The sequence below is a fragment of the Mandrillus leucophaeus genome, unplaced genomic scaffold (assembly GCF_000951045.1).
Source record: "Mandrillus leucophaeus isolate KB7577 unplaced genomic scaffold, Mleu.le_1.0 Scaffold71, whole genome shotgun sequence".
NCBI classification, from domain to species: domain Eukaryota; kingdom Metazoa; phylum Chordata; class Mammalia; order Primates; family Cercopithecidae; genus Mandrillus; species Mandrillus leucophaeus.
Genome location: NW_012107697.1, coordinates 1,771,654 through 1,788,249, shown reverse-complemented (window position 1 = coordinate 1,788,249; position 16,596 = coordinate 1,771,654). Strand labels below are relative to the sequence as shown.

Below are 16,596 nucleotides of genomic sequence, written 5' to 3'. Positions count from 1 at the left end.
CCAAGACTCCTCCCCTTTGACAGGGATCGACTGCTGGAGGGCGGGTAGGGGAGAAGAGGGGGAGCCAGGGCTGGGGGCAACTGGGTGAGGCCTCTGTTTGTGTAAGTCTGTTGCTGTATCTATGGCCCTGTGCGTGTTTCTTTGTAACTACCAGGCTCAACTTTCTTCGGCTCTCTTGTGGCCGGCCTCAGTCTTTTCATCTGTTCAATGAGTCCGGCGCTCGCACTCAGCCCTCGGGCAGCCCCGGTGTCTGCGCGTGCCCCAGGCTATCTCCGCGGCTCCCGCTCCGGCCGGCGCTTCCCTGGCCTCCGGCGCGCCTCTAGCTTCCTGGGCTCCGTGCGTGTCTTTGTCTCCCTGTCCACGTGTGAGCTGTTGAGTGTGTGTGAGTCAGAGTTCGGGTGTCTGTGGGTCTCTGAGCCCCTGCCGGCAGCACCCGGTGCTCGCCAAGCTTTTGCCGGCTGGCGCGCGCCCCAGCTCCTGGCGGGACTAGTCCGTGTGTCTGTCCGCGCGCGGGGCCTGGAGAAGCACGCTGCAGTCCTGTTTGCCTCCCGCTCGCTGCCTCGCTGGCTGTCGCTCTCGCTCTGCCTCTCCACCCGGGCTCTGCCGAAGGGGGCGGGGTGGGGGTGCAGGGTGGGGGGAGGGGAGGCTCCTGCATTCTTGCGGTCGGGGAGGAATCCGAGCCAGCGTTACTGGTCTCCAGAAGAGCCCAGCTGCAGCCCCGGGGCCCCGCCAGGCCTCTCGCTGCCCGCCCGGGCCTGCTGGGATGGGCACGGGCTAGGCCCCGAGCTGGGGACGGGGCGGGGCGTGGCCCCCACCCCGGGCCCCCTCCACGGCTGGAGCGTTCTGGGGGTGGGGCGTGAGGGGTACCCCACCCTGGATGAGGGGCGCGTCTGGGAGCAGGAATCCCTCAAGGGGCCAGGGCAGACCTCACGGCCGCCACACGCGGTACCTTTGCTACCTAGCCTTTTAGTGAATTCTGTCTCTGCCGCCCGTCAGGGCGGGGGCTTGCTGGAGACTGCAAGCCCCCTGAGGGCAAGGTGTGGGAGGGATGGGGACAGGGCTGGCCTCCAGGATCGAGACCCCATCTCGTAATCCTCTTTTTCCAGTGCCACCCCACCCTACCCAGCTCCCTAGTCCCAGGGCTGTTGGGGCTTCCCTTCTCCCCTCCCCCCTCACACCCCCTCCCCAAGTCACGAGTTTTCTCTTTGGGGCTTGTTGCTGCAGTCCGTGCTCCAGTACCGAGTACCTGGCTGGGCCCTGGGCACGCACAGGGGCCGTAGCCCCACTGTGTGTGGGAGCCATGAGGATCCTGGCTAACAAGACAAGGTGTGTGGGTGTCGTGGCGGGCGGGATGTGTGTGTGTGGAGTGTGGGAAGGGAAGGGCCCAGTGGTGATGGGGCCCAAGCTGTGCTGGCCAAGAGAGGAGCCGCCCTGGGCACCTGGCTCCCAGGCCACCAGTGGGCTAAAGCGGGGTTAGCATGGGAAGGCCTGGCCCGAAGCAGGAGGCGCAGCCAGCCTTAGTACCTGGGCCCGGGGGGCAGAGGGGACTGGCAGCCTGCTATGCTTGCGGCTTCTGGTCCCTTCTAGTTCTTCCCTCCTTAAAATGGTTTCAGCAGACCCCCTCCCACCCTACTGTGGGGTCCGAAGGCCGCCTCTGGCCTCAGTCTAGCTGGAGGTGGGAGCGGGAGTAGGGGGCGGTGCCTGCCTCCCTCCCCCCACCCCGGAGAAGCCGGCAGACAGGGCCAGGCGGCAGCAGCAGGACAGCAGAGCTGAAATAAATCTGAGCTGGTGTGGAATGAGGGGGGATAAATATCCTCTCCCGTGATGTGATCTTTCCAGCGGCTATTAATAGGTCTCCGGGGAGGGGGAGGCGGCGGGGGGAGCGGGCTGGAGCTTAAAGGGCCCGCAGCCTAGGCTGCAGGAATCCTTGGCTTCAAGCTGCACTCCCCATCTGCTTGACACACCGCTCCCCTCCCCCTTTCCTCCTGCTTCTGCCTGCCGGCCTGGCCTGCCAGGCCCCCCTCCTCGGGCCTTCCCCTCCAGCTGTCTGGACCAGTGGGTACCACTCCCCAGTGTGCGTTTCCCCACTGTCCCTGGGGAATGAGACCGGGGCATGTGCAGTGACCCCAGGTCCTGCGGCCCTTCTCTGCTGGTGTTGGGACATATGGGAGTTGAGGTTTGAGACCTTGGAAGGAGTCTGAAGACAGCAGATCTTAGAAGAGAGGATGCTTAAGTCTGATACAGAGGACAGGGTTGCCACAGAAGCTTGCAGGCTGATGGGTGTTGGGGCTGAGGTGGGCGAATTCTGCCAACTCTGGGCCCTGGTTTCCATTCGAATTGTGGAGGCTGGAGGGTGGAGGGTTTCCCTGTCTCCACTCCCCAAGGTGGATGAGGGCCTTAGCCCTTGTCTGAGGAAGCCATGGAGGAAAGTAGGGAATAGCTGGTGGTGGTCTTGAGATGCCACCCCTTCCCCCTACCATCCCCCATTATTAGAGGAGGCAGGATGGGGCAATTAAGTTCCAGGCATGCCTAGCCCCTAGCAAGGTTAACTTTTCACATCTCTCCTACCTTCTCCCAGGTTACCCCACCCCAGGAGGAGAGAAGCTCCAGGGAGCCCGCCGCTGTCCCCCCGCGGCCATTGCCCCCCTGCCCCAGCCAAGCCAATGCACCCAGAAAATAAATTGACCAATCATGGCAAAACAGGGAATGGCGGGGCCCAATCTCAGCACCAGAATGTGAACCAAGGACCCACCTGCAACCTGGGCTCGAAGGGCGTGGGGGCGGGGAACCATGGGGCCAAGGCCAACCAGATCTCGCCTAGCAACTCAAGTCTGAAGAACCCCCAGACAGGGGTGCCCCCTTTCAGCTCGCTCAAGGGCAAGGTGAAGAGGGAACGGAGTGTGTCTGTGGACTCTGGAGAGCAGCGAGAGGCTGGGACCCCATCCCTGGATTCGGAGGCCAAAGGTACCCCATTTCCTATCCCCAAGACCCTAGCATCTCCTATAGTCCAAGGCTCAGATGTTCTGGGAGATCACCTCTCTGCCCCCTGCTTGTCCAGTCCTCACCCCACATTATTCTCCAGTGTTTCTGCATGGGTACCTTTCAACACCCACCAACCAGATCATTCGGGATTGGGGCTGGCCATGGTGCCACCCATGGAGGGGCCACACAGAGTGGTCAGACTATGGATTCCTTCCCCTCCTGCTTACCCACTAGAGCTCCAGAGAGGGACAGGGAGGTGCTGTGGAGTGAGGACCAGACCCCAGACCCACACACTTCCCAGGAGCCTCCGTATCCCGGCTGGTGGAAGCCCTCTGGGAGCAGGCACTGGGGCCTGGAAGAGTAGCAGCAGCTCCCCCTCCCCGCCAGCCCTAATTAGAACCAGTTGTGGTTGGGGATTATGCTGTACTTGGTGTTGGGGGGGGAGGGGAGACAGGCATGGGGCTATAGAGAGAAATCAGAAACAAATGGTGTGGTAGGGACCACGGGCTGGCGAAGTGCCCACCATGGCCTGGGCAGTGCCCTCTAGGGTGGGGCATCTTAGAGAATGGGTCTGGGAGGGACCCCGGGTGTGGGAGGATGGGGCCTCTGGGCACTCACTCTTTCCTCCATCCTGCCTGGGCAGAGGTGGCGCCCCGGAGTAAGCGGCGCTGTGTGCTGGAGCGGAAGCAGCCATACAGTGGGGACGAATGGTGCTCTGGACCGGACAGTGAGGAGGACGACAAGCCCATTGGGGCCACCCACAGTGAGTGCCTGTTGATGCCAGGGTGCTGTAGCCAGTGATGTTCCAGGTGGATGGACTTGAGAGGACTGAGCCTGGGAAAGAAATGAGGACTGGGAGCCCTGGATTTGTCTCTCCCATCCCACCTCAGACTCTGTCCCTCCCTGCACTGCAACAGCCTTGCCTCTGCCTTCCAGGTGCTCAGTGGCCCCCTCTCCCTAAGGACCCTTGGTGAGGCAGAGTGGAATGGCCCCCTTACTGGTCATATCACCCACACCTCTACTTGTGAATTCCTGGCCTATGCTGCCACCTTCTGGTTAGTGGAGGCAGGGCAGTGAAGGTCCAGTGTCCCTGGGAGTGGGACAGTTGGCTCTGCTGTGCAAAGCCCTGCTAAGCCTGGGTGTGAGCTGCCACTTGGCTGTATCTCTGGTGCCCTTCCCTAACCTCTAATTGACTCCTGGCAAGTACCCAGGGTGTGTCACCAGGACAAGAAGTGGGTGTGGAGGGATGCCCACTCCTCCTCTGATTCTTTTATGAATCCGCCTGTATTTTGGCCTTCCATGAGTGATGGGGGAGAGCCAGAGGTAACCCCTACCCCTGGGAAGCTTGTACACATTTTTTTCCCCCTCAAAGTTTACATCTTTTTGATGGGAGAGACATAAGAAACTAGCCAGAGAGGCTAGGTGCGGTGGCTCTCACCTGTAATCCCCAGAATTTGCGGGGCTGAAGCCGGAGAATTTCTTGAGCCCAGGAGTTCAAGAACAGCCTGGTCAACATAGGGAGACCCCATCTCTAAAGAGAGAGAGAGAGAGAGAAAGGAAAGAAGTAAAGAAAGAAGAAAAAGAAACTAGCTAGAGACTATTAAATTGTGAATTTCTTGAAGGCAGGGACGGTAGAAATAAGAAAGAAAAGAGTACATTGACTACTTTGCTACTCTATTTGATTTAATCCTTACAATAGCCTTGTGAGGTCAGTGTTATCATAATGTCAATTACAGAGGAGGAAAGAGAGTCAGCAAATGTGATGGAGTGAGCAGACTATGTCTGTGGCCGGGGTGCAGAGGGTCAAATACCAAACCTCTACAGCTAACTGGAACCTCACAGACCATCCTGCATCGGTTCTCTCTCCCCTGTGGGACTAACCTGGTGGTCGCCAAGCCTCTGGCTGAACCCTTTGATGATAGAACCCTTTACTGCCTCCCAGGCCAGACACCTCCCCCCATAGCCAACACCTCCAGTTCACTTATGTCACATCAGACTGCACCATTGTAGAAACTTTGTGAGTTTTATTTATTTATTGTTTAGCGACAGGGTTTCTCTCTGACACCCAGGCTGGAGTGCAGTGGTGTGATCACAGCTCACTGCAACCTCAAACTCCTGAGCTCAAGTGATCCTCCCACCTCAGACTCCCAAGTAGTTGGGGCTCAGACATGTATCACACCTGGCTATTTTTGTATTTTTTGTAGAGACAGTCTTGCCATGTTGCCCAGGCTGATCTTGAACTCCTGGTCTCAAGTGATCCTCATGCCTTGGCGTCCCAAAGTGCTGGAATTACAGGAGTGAGCCACTGTGCCTGGCAAACATACGGAAATACAAAGTGGAAATTGCTGACATCCCATACTCAAGGCGACTATTGTAACTAATTTAGTCGTACTGCCCCTAGAGTCTTTTATTTATTTATTTATTTATTTTTGAGTTGGAGTTTCACTCTTGTTGCCCAGACTGGAGTACAATGACGCAATCTTGGCTCACTGCAACCTCTGCCTCCTGAGTTCAAGCGATTCTCCTGCCTCAGCCTCCCGAGTAGCTGGGATTACAGGCATGCGTCACCACACCTGGCTAATTTTTGTGTTTTTAGTAGAGATGGGGTTTCACCATGATGGCCAGGTTGGTCTCCAACTCCTGACCTCAAGTGATCCACCCTCCTCAGCCTCCCAAATTATTGGGATTATAGGCATAAGCCACCGTGCCCGGCCTGCCCTTAGATTCTTTTTTTTTTTTTGAAACAGAGTTTCGCTCTTGTTCCCCTGGGTGGAGTACAATGACGTGATCTCGCTCTTGTTGCCCAGGCTGGAGTGCAATGGCGCAATCTCAGCTCACCACAACCTCCGCCTCCCAGGTTCAAGTGATTCTCCTGCCTCAGCTTTCCCGAGTAGCTGGGATTATAGCAATGCGCCACCACGACCAGCTAATTTTGTATTTTTAGTAGAGACGGGGTTTCTCCGTGTTGGTCAGGCTGATCTTGAACTCCCAACCTCAGGTGATCCACCCGCCTCAGCCTCCCAAAGTGCTGGGATTACAGGTGTGAGCCACCACACCTGGCCACTGCCCTTAGATTCTTAAAGAGTTCTTATTGGAGGGGCGATAGAACGTAGACATTGACAGAATTAGTTCTGCCATCAGGCTGCCTTGGTTTGCAACCCAGGTTATTTCTGTTAATTTGGGAAAGGGCCTCCGTTTCCTCATCTATAAAAATATTATTTATCTCATAGGGTTCGTACAAGGAGTAAATGAGGTTATACATATAACATGTTAGCTTTTATCGTTGTTATTGTACTAGAAAGTTCCTTGTTGGACTAAGCCCTGCCTCTCTCCCCATAGCTTGTATCCAAGAGCCCCTTAGCAACCCTCATACATCGAGGTCAGCTCTTAAGCTCCCCCACAAATTTCTGGCTCTGCTCTTCTATGTAAAATTGGAGAGATAGGGTCTACAGCAGGGCCATTTTGGGGTGGGTCCATCAGAGAAGAAGGTGGAAAAGAAACTTTTTCCAAAGAGGGCAGCCTGACACTGGGCCCATGGCCCGGTGGTCACTGCCCTGGCTCAATGGAGACAACTTTAGGCAGTTTGTCTCCCATTAACTGAGAATGCTGGGACTTACTGTCTGCGGGCCAGGCACCGTGACTTGCTTTTCTTGGCATGGGAATGGGCCTACCCACTCACCTAGACCCATTGGAGATTTTTTTCTACGCTAAGACTTACAGTCAAGTGTATAACCATGGAACAAAACTTCCCTTGGTGCTGAGGGTAGCTGGTCTGTCTTGAGAGTGTTTCCAGTATGTCAGCTTTTTGTGTTCTTTCTTTCTTTCTTTCTCTTTCTTTCTTTCTTTCTTCCTTTCTTCCTTTCTTCCTTTCTTCCTTTCTTCCTTTCTTCCTTTCTTCCTTTCTTTCTTTCTTTCTTTCTTTCTTTCTTTCTTTCTTTCTTTCTTTCTTCCTTTCTTCCTTTCTTCCTTTCTTCCTTTCTTCCTTTCTTCCTTTCTTCCTTTCTTCCTTTCTTCCTTTCTTCCTTTCTTCCTTTCTTTTTCTTTTTTTTGAGACAGTCTCCCTCTGTCGCCCTGGCTACAGTGCAGTGGCACGATCTCAGCTCTCTGCAACTTCCACCTCCTAAGTTCAAGCAATTCTCTTGTCTCAGCCTCCCGAGTAGCTGGGATTACAGGCATGCGTCACCATGCCCAGTTAATTTTTGTATTTTTAGTAGAGATGGGGTTTCACCGTGTTGGCCAGTCTGGTCTTGAACTCCTGACCTCAGGTGATCCTCCCGCCTCTACCTCCCAAAGTGCTGGGATTACAGGCATGAGACACCGCTCCTGGCTCTCTGTTTTGCAAATGGATTTTTTTACTCTGTGACATTGATTTAAACTTACTGTTAAAAAATATATTTCTTTGACCTGCCCGCTGTGCAAGGAGGAGGTTAGTATTTTACATTTTATAGATGAAGAAACCGAGGCTTAGAGGGATGTCTGGTTCATAAAATCACAAAGTCAGTTAGTGGTGGGGCTAGAGTGAAAAACCATCCATCGTTTGAATCATCAGCTTGTGTACCCTCTCTGCCTTCTCCCTAACTGGGTGACTAGACTGTGTGCACATACACCTACCCAGTTTGAGGGGCAGCAGCAGAGCTCAGAGCAGAGCTTCAGAGTCCCTGCCCTGGGTTCAGTTCTGGCTCTGTACTAACTGGCTGTGTAACTGTTTTTTTTCTTGTTTTGTTTTTTGTTTTTTTTGAGATGGAGTCTCGCTCTGTCGCCTAGGCTGGAGTACAGTGGCGCGATCTTGGCTCACTGCAAGCTCCGCCTCCAGGGTTCACGCCGTTCTCCTGCCTCAGCCTCCTGAGTAGCTGGGACTACAGGCTCCTGTCATAACACCCGGCTCATTTTTTTGTATTTTTAGTAGAGACAGAGTTTCACCGTGTTAGCCAGGATGGTCTCGATCTCCTGACCTGGTGATCTGCCTGCCTTGGCCTCCCAAAGTGCTGGGATTACAGTCGTGAGCCACCGCGCCCGGCCTCCTCCTTTGTTAAATGGAGTGTGTGACAGGTTCCTCCCAGGGTGTGTTGATGAGATGAAATCACACCTGTTAAGTCCCCAGCAGAATGCCAGGCCCATGGGAGCCTGTGGAAAGGACACATTTTCTTTGTCCCTGCTCTCCACATGGTCACCACTCTTGCCATGATGGAAACCAGCCTGATGAGAACACCAGATAGTGACATCATATGTTCCTGTGAGCACGAGCTGTAAGGCTGTGAGCATCAGTGGGAGGGGTATCAGCTGGTCCTTCCTGCGTCTGGACCACTTAGCCCCTTTCCCTCTCCTCTCTCCTCCTGCAGATTGTAATGTAGCAGACCCAGCCATGGCGGCCCCACAGCTGGGTCCCGGCCAAACCACCCAACTGCCCCTCAGCGAGAGCAGCGTGCCAGGCGCCCCGCACGGCCCTCCTCCTGGCCTTCGGCCTGATGCCCCTGGGGGCGGGGGCGGGGGCGGGGGCGTCCCCGGAAAGCCTCCCTCGCAGTTCGTATACGTCTTCACCACCCACCTGGCCAACACGTAAGTGCCTGGTGGGCAGGCCACGTCTCTCTCTCTCTCCGCCCAGCACCTCTCAGCCTGGTGTTCTGAGGGAGCCATGTGCAGGGGCAGGGTGGGGTGGGTGAGGGTGGGGCTCCCTCCTGCTCACCTCTCTAAGCTGTGGGTGCCCTCACTCTGTGCAGGGCTGCAGAGGCAGTGCTGCAGGGCCGGGCAGACTCCATCCTCGCCTACCACCAGCAGAACGTGCCCCGGGCCAAGCTTGACCAGGTGAGCGTGGTGCCTCTGTGAGCAGCAGGACGGGGCAGAACGTCCCCTTACCTGTCTCATGCTCTCTTTGTCCTTCTGCAGGCCCCTAAAGTGCCCCCCACCCCAGAACCGCTACCCCTGAGCACGCCGACAGCGGGCACCCCACAGTCCCAGCCACCTCCACTGCCGCCGCCGCCACCCCCGGCCCCTGGCAGTGCCCCGCCTGCTCTGCCCCCAGAGGGGCCTCCTGAGGACAGCAGTCAGGACCTGGCCCCCAACTCAGTGGGAGCTGCCAGCACAGGTGGTGGGACTGGGGGCACCCACCCTAACACCCCAACGGCTACCACCGCCAACAACCCTCTGCCTCCTGGAGGAGACCCCAGCAGTGCCCCCGGCCCTGCCCTGCTGGGGGAGGCAGCCCCCACTGGAAACGGGCAGCGCAGCCTGGTGGGCTCAGAGGGCCTGTCCAAAGAGCAGCTGGAGCATCGGGAACGGTCCCTCCAGACGCTGCGAGACATTGAGCGACTGCTGCTCCGCAGTGGAGAGACTGAGCCCTTCCTCAAGGGGACCCCAGGAGGAGCGGGTGAGGGGGGCCCACCAGCACAAGCACCCCCTCCCCCCGCCCAGCAGCCACCCACGGCCCCTCCCAGCGGGCTGAAGAAGTACGAGGAACCCTTGCAGTCCATGATTTCGCAGACACAGAGCCTAGGGGGCCCCCCTCTGGAGCACGAAGTGCCTGGGCACCCCCCGGGTGGAGACATGGGGCAGCAGATGAACATGATGATACAGAGGCTGGGCCAGGACAGCCTCACGCCCGAGCAGGTGGCCTGGCGCAAGCTGCAGGAGGAGTACTACGAGGAGAAACGGCGGAAAGAGGAACAGATTGGGCTGCACGGGGGCCGCCCTCTGCAGGACATGATGGGCATGGGGGGCATGATGGTGAGGGGGCCCCCGCCTCCTTACCACAGCAAGCCTGGGGATCAGTGGCCGCCTGGAATGGGTGCGCAGCTGCGGGGACCCATGGATGTTCAAGATCCCATGCAGCTCCGGGGCGGACCTCCCTTTCCTGGCCCCCGTTTCCCAGGCAACCAGATACAACGGGTGCCTGGGTTTGGGGGCATGCAGAGTATGCCCATGGAGGTGCCCATGAATGCCATGCAGAGGCCCGTAAGACCAGGCATGGGCTGGACCGAAGACTTGCCCCCTATGGGGGGACCCAGCAATTTTGCCCAGAACACCATGCCCTACCCAGGTGGGCAGGGTGAGGCGGAGCGATTCATGACCCCCCGAGTCCGTGAGGAGCTGCTGCGGCACCAGCTGCTGGAGAAGCGGTCGATGGGCATGCAGCGCCCCCTGGGCATGGCAGGCAGTGGCATGGGACAGAGCATGGAGATGGAGCGGATGATGCAGGCACACCGGCAGATGGATCCTGCCATGTTCCCCGGGCAGATGGCTGGCGGTGAGGGCCTGGCGGGCACTCCCATGGGCATGGAGTTTGGTGGAGGCCGGGGCCTCCTGAGCCCTCCCATGGGACAGTCTGGGCTGAGGGAGGTGGACCCGCCCATGGGGCCAGGCAACCTCAACATGAACATGAATGTGAACATGAACATGAACATGAACCTGAACGTGCAGATGACCCCGCAGCAGCAGATGCTGATGTCGCAGAAGATGCGGGGCCCTGGGGACATGATGGGGCCCCAGGGCCTCAGTCCTGAGGAGATGGCCCGGGTTCGGGCCCAGAACAGCAGTGGCGTGATGGGCGGCCCGCAAAAGATGCTGATGCCTTCACAGTTTCCCAACCAGGGCCAGCAGGGATTCTCTGGGGGCCAGGGACCCTACCAAGCCATGTCCCAGGACATGGGCAATACCCAAGACATGTTCAGCCCTGATCAGAGCTCAATGCCCATGAGCAACGTGGGCACCACCCGGCTCAGCCACATGCCTCTGCCCTCTGCCTCCAATCCTCCTGGGACCGTGCATTCAGCCCCAAACCGGGGGCTAGGCAGGCGGCCTTCGGACCTCACCATCAGTATTAATCAGATGGGCTCACCGGGCATGGGTCACTTGAAGTCACCCACCCTTAGCCAGGTGCACTCACCCCTGGTCACCTCGCCCTCTGCCAACCTCAAGTCACCCCAGACTCCCTCACAGATGGTGCCCTTGCCTTCTGCCAACCCGCCAGGACCTCTCAAGTCGCCCCAGGTCCTCGGCTCCTCCCTCAGCGTCCGTTCACCCACTGGCTCGCCCAGCAGGCTCAAGTCTCCTTCCATGGCGGTGCCTTCTCCAGGCTGGGTTGCCTCACCCAAGACGGCCATGCCCAGTCCTGGGGTCTCCCAGAACAAGCAGCCGCCTCTCAACATGAACTCTTCCACCACCCTGAGCAACATGGAACAGGGTGAGTCAATTGTGCAGGCAGGCAGGCTCTGAGCAGTGTGCCCATGCTGGGGCTGGGCAGTAAGTCGAGGCGTCTGTACTGGGGCCCAGAGGTGGATGACTCTGCTCACGGGGCAGATAATGACAGCTGTGGGCTTTCTCAGAGGGCGTTACGTGAGTATCAGGCATTTTGAGGGATTGTACTTGGTGCCCAGGATCGTCCCCTTGCTCGGGGCCCTGAGGCTGCAGGGATTGCTTGAAGACTGGTGGGCTCTGGAGATAGTGGGGGCCTGTGGGTGTGTCTGAAGGACCAGGTGATTTGGGGAACTGACCTCTTCCTAACCCCCCCCCAATATCCACAGCTGAACTCATCTGCCCCTCCCCAGTCACCCCTGCTCTCTTTGTCTCCCCGTTTCTGTAGGTGCCCTCCCGCCTAGCGGCCCCCGGAGCAGCTCCTCAGCACCTCCCGCCAACCCTCCCAGCGGCCTCATGAACCCCAGCCTACCATTCACTTCCTCCCCAGACCCCACGCCTTCCCAGAACCCCCTGTCACTGATGATGACCCAGATGTCCAAGTACGCCATGCCCAGCTCCACCCCGCTCTACCACAATGCCATCAAGACCATCGCCACCTCAGACGACGAGCTGCTGCCCGACCGGCCCCTGCTGCCCCCCCCACCACCACCACAGGGCTCTGGGCCAGGTGCGAGGACAGGCCGGGGCCCCAGGGAGGCCAGCTGGTGTGGGCACTGGGATCGGGTAGCACAGCTGTGGTTGTGCTGACTTTTTTGTGCTTCTGAATGCCCTGGGCATGGGGGTGGAGGCTCCGGGATGCTGTTCCCACTCACTGGAGTCATTAGTGAAATGCAGCCCAGAGCACTCGAGTGGTCTTTCCAACACCTGGTGGTGTCTGGCGACCTGAGCCAGAACTTGGTCTCTTGGCTTCTAGCTTCAGTGCCTCCAGTCCCTTCCCTCCCAGCCAGGGGAAGCCAGTGGTGAAAACTCCGACCCCTGGCACCACCTGGCTTGGGAGTGGGGAAGGCCTGAGCCCTGCACCCTCCCTAAGCTGGGCGCACCGTGCCTGACCCCCTGTCTTTATTCCCTACAGGGATCAGCAACAGCCAGCCCAGCCAGATGCACCTGAACTCAGCCGCTGCCCAGAGCCCCATGGGCATGAACCTGCCAGGCCAGCAGCCCCTGTCCCATGAGCCCCCGCCCGCCATGCTGCCCTCCCCCACCCCTCTGGGCTCCAACATTCCACTGCATCCCAACCCACAGGGGACAGGAGGGCCCCCTCAAAACTCCATGATGATGGCCCCAGGGGGCCCCGACTCCCTGAATGCCCCATGTGGCCCGGTGCCCAGCTCCTCCCAGATGATGCCCTTCCCCCCTCGACTGCAGCAGCCACATGGTGCCATGGCCCCCACTGGGGGTGGGGGCGGGGGGCCTGGCCTGCAGCAGCACTACCCGTCAGGCATGCCCCTGCCTCCCGAGGACCTGCCCAACCAGCCGCCAGGCCCCATGCCTCCCCAGCAGCACTTGATGGGCAAAGCCATGGCTGGGCGCATGGGCGACACATACCCACCGGGTGTGCTCCCTGGGGTGGCATCAGTGCTGAACGACCCCGAGCTGAGCGAGGTGATCCGGCCCACCCCAACGGGGATCCCTGAGTTCGACTTGTCAAGGATCATCCCCTCTGAGAAGCCAAGCAGCACCCTCCAGTACTTCCCCAAGAGCGAGAACCAGCCCCCCAAGGCTCAGCCCCCCAATCTGCATCTCATGAACCTGCAGAACATGATGGCGGAGCAGACTCCCTCTCGGCCTCCCAACCTCCCAGGCCAGCAGGGCGTCCAGCGGGGGCTCAACATGTCCATGTGCCACCCCGGACAGATGTCCTTGCTGGGCAGGACAGGCGTGCCCCCACAGCAGGGGATGGTGCCCCATGGCCTGCACCAGGGGGTCATGTCCCCTCCACAAGGCCTCATGACCCAGCAGAATTTCATGCTGATGAAGCAGCGGGGCGTGGGGGGCGAGGTCTACAGCCAGCCGCCCCACATGCTCTCCCCGCAGGGCTCCCTCATGGGCCCCCCGCCCCAGCAGAACCTCATGGTGTCCCACCCCCTTCGGCAGCGCAGTGTGTCCCTGGACAGCCAGATGGGCTACCTCCCGGCGCCAGGCGGCATGGCCAACCTGCCCTTCTAGAAGTCGCTGCTGGGGCTGGAGCCGGGGCAATGTTGCAAATACGATAACCTTAACAAAGTTCTTCCCCTCAATGTTGGGATGGCCTGGGTCGAGGGGTGGGGTGGAGGGGGTGGGAGGGAGCTTGCGTAGGGAGTGGCATTTGTGGAAACCAGATGTGCTGGCAGCTTAGGGGGATGTGGCAGAGTGGGGTGGGGGGATTTTGGATTGGGGTTGGTTCCATTTTGGCCACCAGGACTGCCCCTCCCCCACTCCTCCCAATTCCTATAGAGCCTCTCTATTTTACCTCTTTCCCTGCATCCCTACACCCGCCACACCCCCTTCAGCTATGCTTTTGGAGTCCTGGATGGGATCTGGGGGGAGAGAGGAAGGACAGGTCAGGTCTCCCCCAGCCCCTTCTGCTCTTGTCTCCTCGTGTCCACATTGCTGGAGCTCCACCTCCCTCTTCGTTTCTCTGCACCCCCCCCCATTTTCCTTCTGTCTTTACCTGCTTCGTATCCTTTCCCTGCTGATGTGGCTGACCCCTCTCCCACCCCTCCCTGCAGGCGGCTGGCCAGGTGGGCAGGTGCCAGCCGGAGCTGTAAATAGAGCGCTGCGCTTTTGTGCTGGTTTGTGCGTGTGCTGTATTTCTGTGTTTTGATAGAAGTCACACAAAAAAAAAAGGATAAAAGAAACCCTTCCCCCTTCTTCAAGTTATTGCCCTCTCCATTCCCTTGGACCCAGGACGTGTGGCCCTACATGGCCACCCACTGTTTGCAGTGTCTCTGAGTCCCTAAGGGATACCATTCCTGTCCCCTTCCCAAATGGTAAAATGACGTAAATGCCCCACTCCTAAACTGAGGTCAGACCACCTAGGCTTCCACCTGGTGAGCCCTAGCAGGGCTGAGACCCCCAGGGCGGCAGCCTGTCTGCTGCTGAGTGATTCCGGGAGAACATGTGTGCACACGCACACGTGTTTGCCCACACCGGTGACACGGGGCCCTGGCTTCCCACTTTCGATGCCTGGGCGTCCCCCGCTGCTACATCTTAGCCAGAACTTGAAGTGTTTTGTCCCAGTTTGGGATGAAGGAAAGGAGGAAGAGGCGGTGGCTGTGTGGCCCCCTTGAGTGGAGCCATGGAAGGTGTAGCATGGTGCCATTGGGGCCTGTGGCTGCAGTAGCCATGGGCCAGGTAACCTCCAGGGCCCTGACTTCCAGAGGCTGCTGCCACCTACTTCTTATCAAAGAAGGGGGAGAACAGTTCATCTGAGTCAGTGCACCTCCCCTCCAGGCTCCACCCCCTGAGGATGGAATCGGCGAAACAGCATCCTGCCGCCTCCTTTCTGCCTGCCCACTCACCGGCTAGGTTGTCCCTCTGCCCAGGGCTCAGGGCCATGTACCAGATCTGTCTGTGCCCACCCAGGCACAGCCACTGCCTCCCCCTAGGCTCCCTGCTCCTCCCCAGGAGAGCTCCCCATCCGCCTTTGGTCAGAGCTGAAGCCATATACGACTGGGTGTTTGTCCCCTACTTTGGCCCCAGGAGTAAAAAACTTCTCCTTTTCTCACTTCCTTTCCTGCCTCGGGAGGTGGCAGGGCAGTTCCCTGGCTGAGGCCTTTTGCGCCCCGCCTCCAGGGCCAAGGGCCATTCTAGACAGGGTGTCTTCTACCAGGACCAGTCCCTAGCCTTCCTGGCCTGGAGGGCCTGGTCTCGCACTGGCAGCTGTAATACAAAGGGAACTTGCCCCACTTCTCCCAGCCTGGTGCTGTCCTCTCGGCCCACCATCGGCCAGGTCCAGCGCTTCCTCTGGGGCTGACAACAGGCCCCTGACTCCCCCCGGCCACCTCCCAGGGGCCATGGCCAGGGCCTCTGTGTTTGGGGGGTCACTTGCCCTTCATCCTGCCAGGCGCTTTGCCCGCCCTGCCTCAGCCTGGGCCCTGTGCCCTTGAGCCCTCCACCCCTGGCCCAAGACCCCCCAAACTGTCTGACTCTGTGTTTCCTGCCCTGAGGAGAGAGGGGTCAGATCGCAGTGGGCCGAGTGCCCTCTCCGTCCCCTCTCCTCCCACCCGCGCCACAGGCCAGCCTACTCTTCCCTCCATCCATGGCCATACCCCTAGCCATTTTGTACCATTATATAAATATATATATAAATATAAATATATAAATACAATATGTGAAGACATCTTCTTGGTTTTTATTTTGAAACAATTTTTAGGCTTGTTCCGGGGGTCTCTGTGCTGCCTGTACTGTATTGACCTGTTTTATAGGTGCCTTTTTATTAAAAAGAAAATTCAAAATCCAGCCTCTTGCCTGTTTGCCTCTGCTTCAGACTCCTCTGTCAATTAGATTACCCAGCTTGCTAGGAGATAGAGAAAAAAGGCCTGTCCCAGGTCTTCCTTGTTGTTCCCCCGTGAAGACACTCTCCCCTCAGCTACAGCTGTTATTTCCCCAGTGGGGCCTCCCAAGGAGCTTGGCTGCTTGGCTTGGTGGGACAAGTGCAGGGGTCCCTGACTCCCTACCCGATCAAAGGGTGGGGAGGTGGGAGGGAGTGCCCAGAACTGTGGGAGGGAGGTGGGAGGGAGTGCCTCCCACACCCCAGGTGAGCAAACAAGCACGGAGCAGCTTCCTGCGGTTCCATCTGAGTGACATCCTCACAGGGGCAGGGCACGGCTTCCTGGGGCCTGGGGACTTCCCTGCCCCAGTGTGTTTCTTACACTTCCCTGCCTAAGGTGATGCCACACAGGGGATGGTTGAGATGACTCCCACAGGCCCCTTCCAGTCCACCTTTCTCCATTCGGACTCTGAGTTTCCTCGGGTCTGTAGCTTGTGGGAAGGGAGTGAGGAGGGGACAAGCCAGCCTCCTTCCCCATCAGTGCCCACAACCTCCCATCCCCTGGACCCGGCCACCCTAGGAGCTCTCCACCCCACTCCGTCTCACCTAGTGGAGGGGACCATCGAGTTTCACTGATCCATGTCCCTCCTTGGGGTTGGGGAAGAAAGCTCTTTTCTTTCCTCTGTCGGATTTCTCTCTTGCTTCTTGGTCTTTGCACTTCCTCAGGTCACTGGCTGCTCTCCAAGGGCACCTAGAGACGGCCCTGCCTGCAAACCACCCAGGACCCAGTGACATGGGGAGGACCAAGCACTGTTTCAGTCCAAGCCAGTGACAGCTACCTGAATTCAACCAGTCCAAGCTTCCTGCTTGGTCAAAATGGCTGCAGGCCTGGGGGCTTGGTGGAATGTCTGTGTTTTTAGGAACTGAGTTGTCTGAAGGCCACACTCTGCTGC

General features: G+C 58.4%; 1 protein-coding gene across 2 annotated transcripts; it reads left to right on the top strand.

Annotated features, from left to right (window-relative positions):
• The first annotated feature begins 335 nt into the window (after window positions 1-335).
• On the top strand, window positions 336-15,612 carry BCL9L (B-cell CLL/lymphoma 9-like). 2 transcript variants are annotated; one of them, XM_011964900.1, is made up of 8 exons: window positions 336-1,326; window positions 2,579-2,964; window positions 3,626-3,745; window positions 8,322-8,538; window positions 8,700-8,784; window positions 8,866-11,158; window positions 11,558-11,839; window positions 12,245-15,612. In XM_011964900.1, the coding sequence occupies exons 1-8, from the start codon at window positions 1,049-1,051 to the stop codon at window positions 13,336-13,338; spliced, it is 4,755 nt and encodes a 1,584-aa protein (XP_011820290.1). In that variant the 5' UTR covers window positions 336-1,048; the 3' UTR covers window positions 13,339-15,612. The 2 variants fall into 2 exon arrangements, with proteins under 2 accessions (XP_011820290.1, XP_011820291.1); XM_011964901.1 differs by having other exon boundaries at window positions 1,301-1,326; window positions 2,594-2,964.
• The last annotated feature ends 984 nt before the right edge of the window (window positions 15,613-16,596 follow it).